Here is an 18,086-nt window from a genome sequence, read left to right as displayed (position 1 = left end):
TGTATTTTGAATGACAGGCTACCGGCTTCATCGTGCAGGGATAATGTTTGTGGTTGACCTCATCAGGAATGTGCTTACTTTTCCCACCCAGTGTAGTACACTCACAGAAATATTTAACCCTGACTTTTAAGATTTATGTAATTTTATTACATGACTAATTCCCATTTACTTTTTTAGATAATTTTAATACAAACCTATCAAATAAACCTTACATGATGCATATTCATTACTGTAATAAATCCTATTTATTTGAAATGCATAATCCTCAGCTTTATGTATTTTGTATTAATAAAATATAATTACTCTAAATCAATAATAATGACAGTATTTATTTAAAATACATAAAGTATATTGTCTGAATTGCATAATAATTATGTTACCTATACAAGATAAATGTAGTGTTGTATAAAGTACTGGAAAATCACAGTTAAATAAAAGTACAGATACCCATTTAAAAACGGCTTTGGTAGAAGTTCAAGTCACCGATTGAAATGCTACTCAAGTAAAAGTCTTAAAGTAGCTAGTATTTATTGTACTTAAGTATGACAAGTAATGTACAAGTAAATGTACTCAAGTATTGAAAGTAAAAGTACAAGTAAATGTTAATAATCAAAAACGGATTGATTTGTTTTATATATTACAAAGTTTATCTAGGCTTGTAAATGACTGGTAGTATTAGTCAAAGTACTGAAAATTGTGCACATCACACTAAAACACTTCAGAAATAAGGTTTCAAAACCTAAAGGAGAGTAGGCTACTCACTAGGTGTTCACAGGAAAGTTATTTATTTCTATATGTATTTATTTATTTTCATTGTTATGGTTTTATCTTTTCTGTTGTGTTTTGTTTCATTAGGTTCTTTTTGTCTCTTTCTCTAAAATTGTATTGTAACATTATTAGTCTATTTTATTGACTATTATTGTCTATTATGTAGACTATTATTGTTGTTGCTATAATATATGAATAAAAATAAATTTAAAAATTACAATTTGACTCTTTTACGACAACGAACACTGAGCCATTAATTAAACAGAAAACAAATCAACACAAACATGCTGATGCGAACAGCTTAATGCTAACTTTAACACTGAAAATGCCATAGACATGCTAATGTGTTAGCATCGGTCCTGTCAACTGGTTCAGAAGACCATAACAGGTCAGTTTAACATAAAAATATTAAATATTACTCACAGACATATGCTCTTCAGGGTTTTAGCGGGGAAAAATTAGGATAAAGCGAAATAAATCAATGAATCCACGAATCGTAGATCGAACCATTGCTTTGATCTGTGAATCACTGTTTCGATTGGTTCAAGGTTCAAAGCAAAGCCGCGCTGCAGAAAAGTTACAGACCCGCTGCAGGTCTGTAATAAATGTAGAGAAATGATCATTTTCCTAACCAACAAGTGCGCAACTGCAAAAAAGCCTACCGGACATGCCTCATGACAAATCAGTCTGACTTCATTGCAGTCACTAGTAATCAGTGGTGTCTCTGGGTGAAAACACGACTTTTTTCGTGTGTGGTTTTTTTTTTTTTGTTTTTTTTTGTAACGAGTAACGGCATGGCGCATAGAAAATGTATTGGAGTAGAATTATGCAATTAACATCAGAAATGTAGTGAAGTAAAAGTGAAAGTAAGCTGAATTAAAAAAACTCAAGTAAAGTACAAAGTCTCCCAAAACGTACTTAAGTACAGTAGTGAAGTATTTTTACTTCTGTGACCGCAGGACCTTTGTGGCCGGGACGGCAGTGGAATTGAACCCAGATGGCTCACACTAAAGACCATTCCTTTGCCAGGTCAGCCAAAGGGGAATTCCCCGTTAGCCAAGCTAGCAGGAACGTCTTTTCAATCAGGACCCAGGACCTTCATCCCGCTATACTTTGTTACTACACAACACTCGATAAATGGCGTAGGTAACATAATTATTATGTTATTCAAACAATATACTTTATGTATTTTAAATAAATACTGTCATTATTATTGATTTAGAGTAATTATATTTTATTAATACTAAATACATAAAGCTGATGATTATGCATTTCAAATAAATAGGATTAATGAATATGCAACATGTAAGGTTTATTTGGTAGGTTTGTATTAAAATTATCTAAAAAAAGTAAATGGGAATTTTTCATGTAATAAAATGACATAAATCTTAAAAGTTATGGTAAATATTTCTGTGAGTGTAACGTAATAACGCCTGAGAGGAAGGGTCGCCACAACATTGCGATACCTGGCCAATGGGAAAAATGTAAATTGCATGTACATTCTATAACATTCATACAATATCAAAAGCGATGTCGGCAGCCAGAGCCTCAAACTCACCTGTTTCAGGAGAACTTTGCTTGTGTGCTCCAATCTCATGTACCAGCACTTCTCACAGTTGTCACTTGTGCGCCCCCAGAAGAATTAAACAACGCATTATTGGGCAGTGCGCTCCTGAGTCTGCCTCTTCCCTTGTTGCGTGATCACAGGACCCAATTCAGAATCAGAATACCCTTTATTTGCCAAGAATACAAGGAATTTGACTCCAGTTTAAATTGTACAGGCATTAATAAATTAACACTAAACACTAAATAATTCACAATAAAACTGTGCAAACAAAAATTTTAATTTCCCTCTTAAAACACTTTTACCCAGCAGGCACTGCCCTTCTGTCCAGTTGGGCTTCCTGGATGTATTTTTATCCATTTAGTTCATTGTTTTGGTTATTCTGCCAAATCAAACCACTTTTTATAAGGACGCCAGCAATCACAGGAATTGCTGAGTCTATGTCCACTATTGATATCAAATACAATAAGTAATAAAATTACCAGCATGGAGAGCAAACATAACATTAAGTTAATCAGTATAATAATTGGCATGTAAATGAGGTACGTTCAAGCATTTTGAAACTGTGTAATAATTCATTTTGCTGAGTTGCTGAGTTTCATCACCATGACATTAAATTATTTTCACCATTACACATTTATTAATACAGTTCAGATTATATGAGTGGTTGATTTTACTGTCCATTCATAACTAGGAGTGCAAAGCGCATTTGTTTTATTTTCTCTTTCCCTTTTTGTGACAACCAATCACAGCTCTTAGAAGACTATGTCATACTTACCAACCTCACCTCCTCACAAATATAAAGGTTTCTGTCCCCTCCTTGCTCAGAGTTGCTCTCAGACATGACCTGAATCACTCTTAGCCTAAAAATTCCTTGCTAGGAATCTTAAGGCTACGTTGGGAGCTATCTGAGAGGACTTGGAGATGCTTTGTGAATATGGGCCCAGTTTGTTTTGCACAGCTGTTGCACACATTAAATTATCTTTTTTTTTTTTTTTCATAATCACTATCAATATATGTCGTAGGTAATGACTAATAATGATTTTTTTCAAACAGATTTTGGAAATACAACACAATTATCAAAGTGTGAGTAGAACACCCAGGGACCTAACAATATTGTTATTGGGTTGTTTTTTTGTTGTTGCTGTTTATTTTTTACATAAGGTGAAAAAAGTGAACTTGTCCTTTTTCATCATGGGGCAGTGCCTCGCCAATGTACAAATAATGTAAATCACTGAGAAATAATACAGTATAGATTTAAAATAATAATAATAAATGGACCAATATGAGCCTCACCACCAAATTTCATTGAAATCTGTTCCTTCTAAAAAAAAAACAAAACAACAACAACAACAAAAAAACAGACAAACAAACAATAAAAACATAACCTCCTTGGTGCTGATAATACTAATTAGAGTCAGGCTGTAAACATTTCTTTTATTCCCTCCAGTAATATGCTAAACCGCAGGAATTACAGATTCAAGCAGCCTTCTGTTATTTATTTAAGCATGCGGTTTTTTCCCCCACAAAGCCTCAATGGTTTCTTTATCCACTTATTAAAGATATAGTAATAAAAAGGGAACTAATGGCTCCATATTAACAAACCAACAGCTGTCTGTACATATCTATTCCCCAGGCTGTGTGACATTTCTATTCATCAGTCTATTTCCAATTTGTATTTTTAGCAACAAACCGACTTTTAATCTACACCTAATATATAAAGCAACCCACAGTGTTTTGGATTTGATTTGCAGTTCTGCTACCTGACAAACCAAAAGCGCAGCACATAAATTACCACAAAGCAAAAAAAAATTACCTCCCTGGCCACCTGCTTGTGTTTTCCTTACAGCTGGTGGCCGGTTGTATATTTCTCCAGAAATTACAGCTACAGATTATGCAAAACATTTTTGTAATGTCCTGCATGATGGCACTGTTTTTTATTCTCTGCAATATTGTGTCAGACCACAAATAAAAACAAGAACTGATCATCTCATAATCTATTCTTCATACATGAACTATACTTTGCAAACTTGAACTTTTTAAGGTGTATTTTCCTCATTGTCTCTGCAAACAAACAGAGCTGATGTGTCTCTTCAGTTGTTTGTCTGTTTGTCTGCATGATAACTTAATCAGAGGACATATCTTTGTAGGAGCAAATTACTTTAAGCTTTCCCTCATTATCTTTGAGGATCTTCGAGCTCCAAAGATAAAATACAACTCGTGGTCACACTCATTTCAAACAAATGTGACTAAATGGGAAAAAGATTTCCAGAATGATAACACCTGACAAAATGATTGTGTGTCTCATGTACTGCCCACCAGAGACACTGGTGGCAGTGTGCACTGGACAAGTAGAAAGTCAATAGTATGAGTGATTGATCATACTCCAAACCTTTCACTTTCATTTCTATGCAGTCATTCATAACAACACAAATATCTGTCCATACATTTCTGACACTGAGAATTTAACTGCAGCCATTGTTGTGATCTCACAAAGACCTAAAAGCCCAAGCTTCAAGCCCCACCTCTTTCCATGTGTGTGTGTGTGTGTGTGTGTGTGCGCGCACATGTGTGTGTGTTTAAAAACTCATAGGGATTCTATGAAATTGTTCAGAGAAAATACTGAGATATTTAATTGCAAAATAATCAACAAATTGATGATGAAAATAACTGTTGCCTGCATGAAGGAAAATCAACAAACTGATGATAAGCTTCTGAATCACACAAGTGGAGTTTTGTTCAAATGAAATCACATTGCAAACATTAAAATGAACAACTTTTGATTGAACTAGATGATAGTAGTTGTGGGTATGAAAACATTAAGGGCAACAGTAGCCTGACATTGAACCTCAGTGACCTTGACCTTGGAATCCACTTAAGTTTGTGCCACATTAGGTCCAAATCAGGCTGGAAATCGAATTCCAAAATTTTCTTAAAGTAGACCTGCATTGAAATAAATGTGGTCAGATTTCAGAAAGAAATAGCTGATATGTATTTGTGAATGCAGTAAAGTAAATCTGTAAGCCCAAATTTGTAATTCAGTGGAGAAATCTTCGTTTAAAAATGACAAATTTGCAGCTAAAATTTAGCCCTCCGCGAAAACAGTTTGTACATCCGGATCATTTCCATGATGTCGGGGACAAGACGACGCACTCCCGCCTTCAGTCCGATCCCGCATTGAAATTGATTTTATCTGTTAGTAATGTTACTGTTATACACATCCTGGTTTCAACATCCAAAAGGAAGGTGCAATGAATGCGAGATACAGCTCTGCATGCTCAGATCAGCGGCGACATCGACAGCGGGCGGCGTTCTTCCCCGACGCCTCGCTCTCACTGCCTCTGATGCGCTTACCGAGTGCATGCGCTCGTTAAATTCCGCAGCGGGCCACTCACACCGCCCTCGTGTCTGCTGTGCAGCCGCAGACACGGCTCTATCTACTGAATGGAGGTGCAGCCAACTTGGCACAAGTCCAGAGAATACGCTCGCTGTTTTGATGCGGAGCGCCCGGTGACACCTGTTGCTCGCAAGGACAGACTTCTTGCAGCAAAATCTGCAGTGCCGCACATCTCGGTAATCGGAGCCGCAGAGCTCCGTGGACGCTGAGAGAGGTTTATATCTTTTTAATGACTTGAATTCTTTGCAGGTCCCGCCTCCGTACCCCGCGACAGTAACATCGGAGGCGAAAGACAGTAGATTTTCATTGCGACACCACTCAATCAAACGGGCGTATGAAAAAGTCCCCAAAATTAATTTTCAAGCACAAATAAAAGAAATGTGTACTCACCAAACGTGGCGCAAGACAATATGAAGTTTTAAAAAAGTAGATCCTTCCGTATAAGACAAGAAAAAGGTGCAGACATAAATCCACAAATTACAGTTGGTGCACGCAATGCATGTTGGGAGAGGGTCTTCTCTCTGACGTCTCGGCAGCGTCCCGGATGTGCTGACAGTTTTGCGGAGGGCTAAATTTTAGCTGTAAATTTCTCATTTTTAAATGATTTCTCCGTTGAATGACAGATCTGGGCTTGCAGATTTACTTTACTACATTCAGAAGGATCTTATGTGTAAATATAAGTAATTTTTTGGTCCAAAGATCTGACTGCATTTATTTCAACGCAGGTCTACTTTAAATGAATTATTTGAGGGAAATTTCAGGTTCAACCTTCACTGACATAGCAGGTTAGGTAGAAATTAGCAAACGTATCTGGGAGGAGTTGACCAACAAACAGACACTCTAATATGCCCTTGACCCCAGTGAATGACCTTTGGCAAATTTGACCTTGCTGTGCAATTCCAGAACCCACCTCCATATGTGAGCCACATTTGGCCCACTTCCAAATGAAATTTTTTTTAACCTTTGACATAAATGATCTTGACCCCAGTGATTGACCTTTGGTAAATTTGCCATTGCTTGTCCAGTTCCAGAACTCACCTATACCTGTGTGCCAGGTTTTTTGGAAACCAGAGTAAAAAGCTTAAATTTTGACCTTTTCACCTCCATAACCTTGCCCCAGTGATTGACCTTTGGTAAATTTGCCATCGTCTGTCCAGTTCCAGAACTCACCTACATCTGTGTGCCGTTTTTTTGGAAACCAGAGTAAAAAGCTTAAATTTTGACCTTTTGACCTCAATAACCTTGCCCCAGTGATTGACCTTTGGTAAATTTGCCATCGACTGTCCAGGTCCAGAGCTTGTGTACATATTTGTGCCAGGTTTTTTGGAAACCAGAGTAAAAAGCTTAAATTTTGACCTTGTGATCTCAATAACCTTGACCCCAGTGATTGACCTTCACAAAATTTTACCTCCCTTGACCAATTTCAGAACCTACCCACATACAGTGTGTGTGTGTGTGCCATATTTGGTGGACATCACTTTTTAAGAAAATCTTCTCTTTTTTATTAGAATTTTTGTTAACCTTGGGCTTTTGCCAAAACAAACCCTATAAGAGCAATTCTGTGATTGGTGGAAATTGGTGAAAGGATCTGGGAGGAGCAGACAAACAAATAGACAAATATTGCTTAAATTACAGTATGATGCATAGAGGTGAATTTAAAGACAGATGGGATTCAGCATTTGTGGACTTTATATGCAAATTCCTGCTGTGAGAATACTAAACATTTGTGCTTTTTATTCCCTCTGCAGCTGTCCAGAAAGAAGTTGAAGGTAAGCCACCATGCTGTGAAATGAACGTAATGATGAACGAGATTTCTTCTTTGGTGACATTCCTTGCAAAGTCGGTTGCTGCAGCGTCAGTGGCTGAGAGTGTGTATGCTTATTATGAGGCCGATGTGTTGTCTGTTTGGACTGCAGTTCTGACATCTAACAAACTGAGCTGAAAGCAGATGATATATGATCACCGGTCACGAGGTTACAAGAAAGAAGCACTTAATGTGCCCAATGCTCATTGTCCACACTCTCAGCGTGCCGAGGGTGACTGTAGAGGTGTGCACAGCATGTAGGAGTCACACAGTATGGGCGGAATAGACGCTGCACCACAAAGAAAATGACTGTCCTCGGCAGGCAGGCTTGCTTTATTATTTAGAACAACTATATTTTTCCTCTTTCTTCAGGGCCGCATTTTAACACCTAAAGTGTTGTTTGCTCTTACAGTTTGCTAAATCTTACGCACTATTAGACTCTAAGGTCAATACCAGTGGAGTAAATCGTCTGGTGTAATGCCGCTGATTGCTGTGGCATTCATCAAATTTGCAATTATTTGTGCCGCGTCACTTCCCAGTGATATTTTTAATAGCTTCATTTAAAAACGCTCTATTAAGACAAACAGATATCTTTTGGTAGGGGGGAAAAAATCACACATCCTCTCATTATTGGCAACTTTTTTTTTTAACAACCTGCCGCGATAAAGGAGCGGCCTGTAATGAAGCGCACATAGCCGAACGGGAAATGAAGATTCAGTACCAGGAGGGAGATTTGTTTAGTCAGCATGAGATGGATCCATCCATCTCAGCTGGTTGTGGGGAAAATGGCAGCCAGCAGGCTCAAGAGACCGCCACAAGGTGCAGCGTATACTGCCACACATTATAAATCACGTGTCCGAAAGACCCCAATTATACAATCTGCTCCCTGACATGTTCACGAGGTGTACATGACAGTTGCAAGCAATTATCTTCATTATCATCTCAGTAGTTGCCATGTTTGTGCAAATTACAAGCACACCACCATTAGTGTGGAATAATTTAAAAGGCATCACACAGAATGCACAATCTAATGCCCGCGTTTGATACGAGATGTAATATTTTCTTCAGTATGATTGACATTTATGTACTTTTTTTCCCCGTGCTGGGTTCAGGATAATACAGAGAGCTTTGTGTTGTGTGCCTTAGTCACAGATAAGAGGTTTCATCTTGGTGCTATTTCCAAAAACAAGCATTAATCATTCTTAATATGAACAAAGATGGCATGCCTCTGCTTGCAGCAAAAAAAAAAAAAAAAAAAAAGGGGCCAGCATTAGTAAAAGACATACGGCAAAGGGAGCACATCAGAATGTTTATTGGATTAAAGCTTGACATGGAGACAATCCCCAGTGCAGAATGCATGAAAACAGCAATGACAACAGCAAAATTGTACAAACCAGGATGCCTTTTGTTCTTTATACGACTCTATATGTGCTATCTGGCAGCAAGCACTTGATGTCATGGAATATCGACGAATCTATGCATTCGCTAACCCCCCCCCCCCCCCCCCCCCCCCCCCCTCCCACTAGAGATGACAACTATGGTAACCTATATGCTATATTTGGTCTTGGCTGAGGTTTTTTTTAAAACATGCTGCAGGAATTATCTGTGTTTCACTGATTCACTGAAGAACTGCTACAAAGCAGTGTGAACCTTTGGCACACTGCAGGAGAGTGCTCCGTGTCGTCGGCGTACACAGCACACGCCGGTCTGGTGTCACAAATGCCACAGTGGGTCATGCTCTGATGCCAAAAGAGTGCAGAGTCCTCTGATGTTCTGTGAACACACACACACACAAAAAATAATAATAAAAAATATATATATATATATATATATAAAATAAGACAGGTCACCTCAGAAAGTAGATACAGAACAGAAAAATCCCTCAGACTTGTGCAAAACAAAAAGAAAACCCTTATATAACCACTCACACTAAAGCACAAAAAATGTTATTCATTTATTTATTTATTTGTTCTTTTTGAGTTTTTCATTCAGCGTGTCAGCACACAGTAATGACACACTACGCGGACGACAAAGCAAACAGAAATCTTGGAAGGAAAGGACACACAGCTGTGGTTGTGGGTTTGTATCTTTCAGCAGCACCGACCTTGGTCTTGTCCCTCATTACAGCAGAAAGGCATAAAACTGTACTTTTCCTGAAAGGACGGGGAAAAAAAACAAATTTGGAAAATCCTAATCCTCCTGCACTGGCTGTGCTTGCTAATTAATGTGACAGTAAAGACTCAAAGGTCCTTCAACATCTGTATTTGTTCCTTCTGTTTTTGGCTCTATTTGTTTAATTAAAGTTATGAAGAAACACATTTTCCACTTGTATACAAACAATTCAATATATTTTTTAGTGGCCTTACCAACATAACTTGTCTTTTTGGTGTTATGTTTCATATCTTCTCTTTTTATTCTAAATAATATTTTGTTTTTCTGTTTTGGTTTTTTGGTTTTTTTTATTAAACAGACAATACCTGATTATTGCAAAGGATAAAACGTATGATAAGTGTGGGAAAAAGAAAGACTGGTAGAATGTGGATGTGTAATTGTGTGGCTGACAACATACAATATAATTAGTAAATGAGAAATGGGTACATCAAATAGTACCCAAAGGTTATAACAGTACTAACACAGATGTGCATCTCCTTATAAAAGGATGTCATATGAATCTAGCTCCATAGGCATGATATAATTCAGGAACAATACTTTTTATTGTGGAACAACTGGATTTGATGTGATTAGATTTGATGCGATATGATGCAATCTGACACAGTTATTTGTTTAATGTAGACTTTCATTTTCCATGGTAATTACAACAAGGCAAAAGCAGCATTTCGTACCTCTAAATATATACGAGGTCTGTCAATAAAGTATAGGTCCTTTTTATTTTTTCAAAAACTATATGGATTTCATTCATATGTTTTTACGCCAGACACGCTTGAACCCTCGTGCGCATGCGTGAGTTTTTCCACGCCTGTCGGTGACGTCATTCGCCTGTGAGCACTCCTTGTGGGAGGAGTCGTCCAGCCCCTCGTCGGAATTCCTTTGTCTGAGAAGTTGCTGAGAGACTGGCGCTTTGTTTGATCAAAATTTTTTCTAAACCTGTGAGACACATCGAAGTGGACACGGTTCAAAAAATTAAGCTGGTTTTCAGTGAAAATTTTAACGGCTGATGAGCGATTTTGAGGTGATACTGTCGCTTTAAGGACTTCCCACGGTGCGAGACGTCGTGCAGCACTCCCAGGCGCCGTCGTCAGCCTGTTTCAAGCTGAAAACCTCCACATTTCAGGCTCTGTTGATCCAGAACGTCGTGAGAGAACAGAGAAGTTTCAGAAGAAGTCGGTTTCAGCATTTTATCCGGATATTCCACTGTTAAAGGAGATTTTTTTTAATGAAAGACGTGCGGACGGATTGCAGCGTTGGCTCGCAGCCGCCGCGACGCTCCGCCACAGGAAAAACACCTCTGTTGGAAGCCTTAAGGACAAGTTGGAACATGTCCAGCTGTTAAACAATTTCTCATATACTCACTCCACTGAAAGCCATCAAAAGCCACCTGGATTTTACAAATGGTTATCAACACAGTGTTTTTCCTGTGCCGCCGCACCGCGCCGGCTGCTTCCCGACGCGTGGACCCGTCCACACGTCTTTCATTAAAAAAATCTCCTTTAACAGTGGAATATCCGATAAAATGCTGAAACCGACTTCTTCTGAAACTTCTCTGTTCTCTCACGACGTCCTGGATCAATAGAGCCTGAAATGTGGAGGTTTTCAGCTTGAAACAGGCTGACGACGGCGCATGAGAGCGCTGCGCGACGTCTCGCACCGTGGGAAGTGCTTAAAGCGACAGTATCACCTCAAAATCTCTCATCAGCCGTTAAAGTTTTCACTGAAAACCAGCTTAATGTTTCGAACAGTGTCCACTTCGATGTGTCTCACAGGTTTAGAAAAAATTTTGATCAAACAAAGCGCCAGTCGCTCAGCAACTTCTCAGACAAAGGAATTCCGACGAGGGGCTGGATGACTCCTCCCACAAGGAGTGTTCACAGGCGGACGACATCACCGACAGGTGTGGAAAAACTCACGCATGCGCACGAGGGTTCAAGCATGTCTGACGTAAAAACATATGAATGAAATCCATATAGTTTTTGAAAAAAATAAAAAGGACCTATACTTTATTGACAGCCCTCGTATTTCATGAAAAACCAGGAACCTTCTTCCTGTTTTTGCTGCAGTGCTTCACCATATTGGCATGGCCTCTGCCCTCTGCTTACCTTTTGATGACCACTGGGGGCAGCACCACATACAGTAGCCAGGGGCAGATCCAGAATTTTGTAATGGGGTGGGGAGGGAGGGGTGGCGTAGATTTGCAAAAGAGTAAGGTATCACTAATTGTGGAGCAGATAACTGTAACAATTGTTCCTTTCTGGAAACAAGCACCAAAATCAGCACACTTTGACATTACTCTTTTGGAAAAACTGATTGGCCACTTGAATTTTGCATTTTGGCAATTGAAGAATTACACAGGGTTCAAAATAAAAAGATGCTCCAATCATATTGAAAATGATACCACATTATTTGAATGATCATAAAGACTTCAAAGAAGTATAGTTTGGACTAACCGTGACTGAATGTTGTGGAATTATGGGGTGAAAACAGCAAGGCAAAGGTACCCTGACATTTGCATGACTTTGATTCGCACACTTGCATGCACTCTACCGTGCAGAAGAGTAAACTCATCGCAGACTGTTGTAAACCATTGTAAACTGTGCACGGCTTTGTGCAAGTGCACAAAGAAAATTTTGAAATTTTCAAAATCTCTGTCACATATTAATTAAGTGAACTTCACATGAACATTGTGCAATTCAAAAACACTGTGTGTGAGTGCGAGTGATTGCTTCAGCGGACTGCACCAGATTATAACAAGATGTTAAATCTGTCATAAACATACTTTTACAGCTACTCATAAGAAGGAATGGACATGTAATTGTTTTACCAAGCCACTACAATATAAACATTACAAATAATTATCTTTTAGACTGTTCCAAATACATTCTCCACCTCATGAAGCACGGGAGAGAGAGAGAGCGAGAGAGAGAGAAAAAAAAGCTCCTCTGTGATTCCGGAAGCAATTAGAGGTGTTTTCAACAGCAAAACTCTGACAGAAAATGATTAATCCACTATGAAATAATTATGTTATATACGCAGCGTCCAGCACACAAAGCACGGCGTCCAGCAGAACAGCGTGCGATTGCCACGACAAAGTGCGCGAGAGTGCAGAGCCAAAATGCGTGCAAATGTCAGGGTACCTAATTTTGGTAAACTGATGCAAATTATTTGCATTCTGTGAAATTATTAACAAATTAAAAACAGAATGTAAAATTCAAATGGGTAAATTTATTTAATAGCTGCACTTAAACCATGGGGCATTGATTTGTTTTTATGTTGCAAAACTTAGGGCCCCTTCACACACATTGTATGAATAAGTACAAATCAAGGCGAATCACAGCGGAACAGCTCATATGAGTGAAGCACGAAAACATTGAGCAAATGGGTAGGTGTGAGCAAACCTGCTGCGACAGTGTCGTACACGTGATGTGTCGTGCAAGCAGGAACACAGTGCGAGCAGCTGGGATGTGATGCACCACATCGCACTGCTGATGTAGAGAACAATAAAATAAAAAACAGCTGTATAATTAGTGAATATCACTGGGTTGATATAAAAGGGGACGCAATACAGAACCCTGCGGTTCTGTATTGCGGTTAAATAACCCTGGTTAATTAAACAATAAATGCCACTCATGGGATTCGAACCTGCAATTTAAAAAGCTCTGATTAACAGACGGAAACTTTCCCACTGCACTACAATCACTGTCTTATAACAGGAGCATGAAATGGCTAAAATCAACAAGCAGATGTATTTTTTTAAACAAAAAGAAAAAAACATCATGATAACTGACTAAACGGCGTTTGTTATGGCGTACTTGGCTGAGACCTACCGCTGATGTTACAACCCCAAATCAGAAAAATTTGGAACGATATGGTAAATGCAAATTTCAAAACAAGCATCGATCCTTGCATTTACTTTGACTTCTATTTCATTACAGAGACTCTGAACCCAAAATATTTTATTTGTTAATATACTGTACATTCATTCCTATATTTAAGGCCTGCAACATGAAAAAACAAGAGCAATTTGAGATTTCTGACATCCATCAAGGGTTGATGAGGACTCAAAATAAAAGATAACTGATTCACATCGTGACTTGGAATTTATCTGGATCCAGATTCTATAACACAATGCAGTAATTGCATACTGATCCAGAATGGTCCAACTGATCAAGATGTTGCAGTCTGGTATTTAATTCACAAGCTGAAACAAAATAGTGTCTTCCTGATCTTGGTTTTACATCTTGATATCGTATCTTTCTGCTGCAGCACCTGCATATTGATCCAGATCACTCCCAACAGACCCTGAGCCAGAATTTGGATCCAGATCACCTCCAAAATTCAATGGAGTCTTCCATGCCCAAATATCCATCTGTGGTGCAAATTTGGTGTGAAGCCATGAAGTAGTTTTGATGCAATACTTCAAAGCCTATATAAAGTGCGTAAGTCCAGTCCTATTACTGCCAGGGTCTTCAAATTCACAGGGACCATTCTTGGGACACAGACCTTGGATAGGTTCAAAGATGGCTAACCTTGACCTATTTTAAGAGGTCAAAAGATCACGTTCTGTTTCTTATTTTTATGCTCATATGGCTGAGGATATTTTAGCATTGTGTTATATTTGAAGTTTCCAATCCGCCTAACCTGCATGTGTTTGGATGTGGGAGGAAGTCGGAGCACCCAGGAAAACATGCAAACTGTACACAGAAATACCACAAGTGGGACTCGAGCCCATGGCTATCTTGCTGTGAGGCAACAGTGCTAACCACTAAGCCACCATGCTGCCCCCAATACACCAGTAAGCAGGAAATACAAACAGGCTACTGTGAGGTAAAATTTTATCAAGTAGACAGTTCTAAAAAATTGAGAGAGCATACTGGAAGGGGGTTAGTGAGGGAAGCCAACACAACCCTGACAGCTCTAAAAAAAAACTATATGCTTTGGTGGATGCAAGTGGAGAAACAGGGAATGGTCCAACATTTGCTTGTTGCATCTCCATTCACAGCTGCATGTTGTTGCCCAATAGAGAAGGATTTTAAAACAGGAAAATGGATCAAATTTAGGCTCAGGTTTCCCAACTGCCTTCTGGCAAACTGTAGCTGTATGCAACAGACAAAGTTGCATGATGCACAGTTTATCCAGTCACAACCACAGAAGCCTATACACAGTTTTTGAGAACGTCCTACTTGACATGGATTTACCATGCAGTACCACACTGTTTGGACTTCTTACTGACTGATATAAATGAAGTCCAATGCATATTCGGGGACTTGGAAATGTTCATGTATCCATCCCCTAATTTGTCTCAAGGAAACTGGCTGTAAAAAAAAAAGAGGATTTAATCATTATATTTAGAATCAATTGCCCCGTCCCATCTTTTTTGGGATGTGTTGCAGCCCTTAAACGTGGGAATTAATGTATATTAACAAATGCAATGAATTGACCACACAAATATAAAATAGTTTGTTTTCATACTGTGTGCAATGGAATAGAAGTCAAAATAAATGTAAGAAATGGTAAATGGACTGCATTTATATAGCGCTTTTCCATCTGCATCAGACGCTCAAAGCGCTTTACAATAATGCCTCACATTCACCCCAATGTGAGAATGCTGCCATACAAGGTACTTACTACACACCGGGAGCAACTACGGGATTAAAGACCTTGCCCAAGGGCCCTTAGTGATTTTCCGGTCAGGCTGGGATTTGAACCAAGGATCTTCTGGTCTCAAGCCCAATGCTTTAACCACTATTAGAGAAGCTTGAATCTTCAACTGGACTGGGTTGCTTGACGCAAGGACGTTTCGCTTCAAATCGCAGAAGCTTCCTCAGCTAAAATTCTTGCTCTGGTAGTCTGACTTCTGTCTTGACTCTTGTAAACAGAAGCAACAAAAGCTGGAGTTTTAAACCTAACCAGACCCCTCCTACCGAGAGGCCGACTGCGATAGGCTGGTGACTAAACAATAGCTCTAATTAGCACCTATTGTGCTCTAGTAAGCACCCTCCTAATGAGAGGGCAGCTGTCCCTCCTAATGATGGGACGGAAGTCTCTCCTGATGGCTCCCTTGATGACTCTCCTGATGACATGAATGACTCATTACCATGAACAAAAGACTGAAACTGCTTTGACCTGAGTACCCCATTGTAAACAGGGGACAAAGCGTGTCTCAGACCCCCTCCCCGGTTAAGGCTGGGTTTCAGCTGTTTCACATAGAATGCCTCTCTGACCCCTCTCTCAAACCATTTCTTCTCTCTGGCTAAGATTTTAACTTCCTTGTCCTCAAACATGTGGTTAGTGTCTTTCAGGTAGAAAGGTCAAAGCAGTTTCAGTCTTTTGTTCATGGTAATGAGTCATTCACATCATCAGGAGAGTCGTCAAGGAAGCCATCAGGAGAGACTTCCGTCCCATCATTAGGAGGGACAGCTGCCCTCTCATTAGGAGGGTGCTTACTAGAGCACAATAGGTGCTAATTAGAGCTATTGTTTAGTCACCAGCCTATAGCAGTCGGCCTCTCGGTAGGAGGGGTCTGGTTAGGTTTAAAACTCCAGCTTTTTTGGCTTCTGTTTACAAGAGTCAAGACAGAAGTCAGACTACCAGAGCAAGAATTTTAGCTGAGGAAGCTTCTGCGATTTGAAGCGAAACGTCCTCGCGTCAAGCAACCCAGTCCAATCGAAGATTCAAGCTTCTCTACTATGGAAACCACCTGGACAACTGAGAGCCTACACAGAAACTTTAACCACTAGACCATCACCTCCCTGCAAGGTAATGGTCTAGAACTGCTGTAGTGTTTTTTTTTTGTTTTTTTTTTCCATATCGTTTCAGCTTTTTCTGATTTGGAGTTGTAATATGAAAGATTTTCAACAATGGAAGTAATTAATTTCTGCTGATAACACAGCAGCTTTTGTAAAATTATCACTCTAACTTTGGTATCTAAGATTTCCACTCTTCAATGAATTAATCCATGTCAGAAAATTAACCCTCCCAGACTACGTGAATTCTTATGTAGAAGTTGTATTAAGATGAATTTACCAAGTTGTTCCTAAAACTGTGCAGACTCCCTTTAAATTATTTGAAGTTTTTTTTTCTTATACATTTTGTATAAGATTGATTACAATGTTGCAGAAAGTCACATTGTAATGCATTATGTCTTTTATTTATGTCTTTTATTTATTAAAGGTGATAGAGGTTGAATGGGGCATTAATCCTTGTTCTGTGATGTGATATGTAGCCCAAAAAAAATTGGTTGGGTCTGTAATGGCTCAGAACCTTCCTAAAAGGCTCTCTGAAACAGCTGTGTTACTATGCTGGGTTTAGAATGCCTCGTTTGCCTTTAATGGCGTAGTTTTGGAGCTTATTTGGCAACCTCATTATGAAATGCAAGTAGGTGGCACTGATTGGTTGCCGTTGTTTGATTGGCTGCCCTTGCTCTCACTGAAAAGAAAGCATTATTTATTTATTTTCATTGCTTTTATATTTTCTGTTGTGTTTCTATTCAGGTTTTTTTTTTGCCTCTTTCTCTAAAATTGTATATAAGAATCATTAGATTATTAATATATAAACAAAAATAAATTTAAGAAATATTACAATTTGAAAACAAATGAACCCGAACATGATGACAGCTGCAATGCTAACTTTTAACATTGAAAATGCCATAGACATGCTAACGCGTTAGCATCGCTCCCGTTTGTAAGTTATAAAATACATCTGTCAACTGTTTCAGAAGAACATAACAGGTCGGTTTAAGATAGAAATGGTAAATAATACTTACAGACGTATGCTCTTTAGGGTTTTAGCAGGAGAAAATTAAGCAAAAGAAAGAATAATCGAAGCATTGCTTCAATCTGCGAAGCACTGCTTCGATTGGTTCAAGGTTCAAAGAAAAGCCGCACTGCAGAAAAGTTGTTTACGGACCCGCTGCAGGGTCTGTAATCAATACAGAAATGACCATTTTCCTGACAAACACCCCCCAAAACAACGGCCACTCTGAAGGACCGATAACATAATCGTTAAGCACAAAGCTTATTGATGTCGGTGGATCGAGTCATTTCTTAACGATACCCAAAAGGAACCGGTTCTCGATACACATCCCTAGCTGCTAAGGGGTTAGCTCATTCCCTTTAGAGGAACAAACCAGAGCTAATGTGCCATTCTAACGTGCAATTCTTACAACAGGAATATGGCGCAACACAAATTTAAAACAAAAGAAAATGTGATACTCACAGGCTGTACTGATTGCTGGGGTTGATTTTGTCGCAGAGTCGGAACTGACCCTCTACTGAGTATTAAATGCCGACTGCCAGCTCGAAATCGTGCAAGGTTTGTGAAACAGTCCTCCGTGAAATGCGCAGAGTAAAGAAATAGTCAGCGGTTGTATGTACTGGGGA

At 39.1% G+C, this 18,086-nt stretch overlaps 1 protein-coding gene across 9 annotated transcripts in view; it reads left to right on the top strand.

Annotated features, from left to right (window-relative positions):
- LOC117517424 (neurexin-2-like) overlaps nucleotides 1-18,086 on the top strand; it is a 643,324-nt gene that overhangs the window by 103,163 nt on the left and 522,075 nt on the right. For all 9 annotated transcript variants that reach the window (XM_034178438.1, XM_034178436.1, XM_034178437.1 and 6 more), the window contains one exon: nucleotides 7,478-7,498. In XM_034178438.1, the coding sequence (XP_034034329.1) occupies nucleotides 7,478-7,498 (21 nt within the window). The remainder of the gene's footprint in view (nucleotides 1-7,477; nucleotides 7,499-18,086) is intronic.

Source organism: Thalassophryne amazonica, chromosome 9, assembly GCF_902500255.1.
Source record: "Thalassophryne amazonica chromosome 9, fThaAma1.1, whole genome shotgun sequence".
NCBI lineage: Eukaryota > Metazoa > Chordata > Actinopteri > Batrachoidiformes > Batrachoididae > Thalassophryne > Thalassophryne amazonica.
This window is presented reverse-complemented; position numbering and strand designations above follow the sequence as displayed.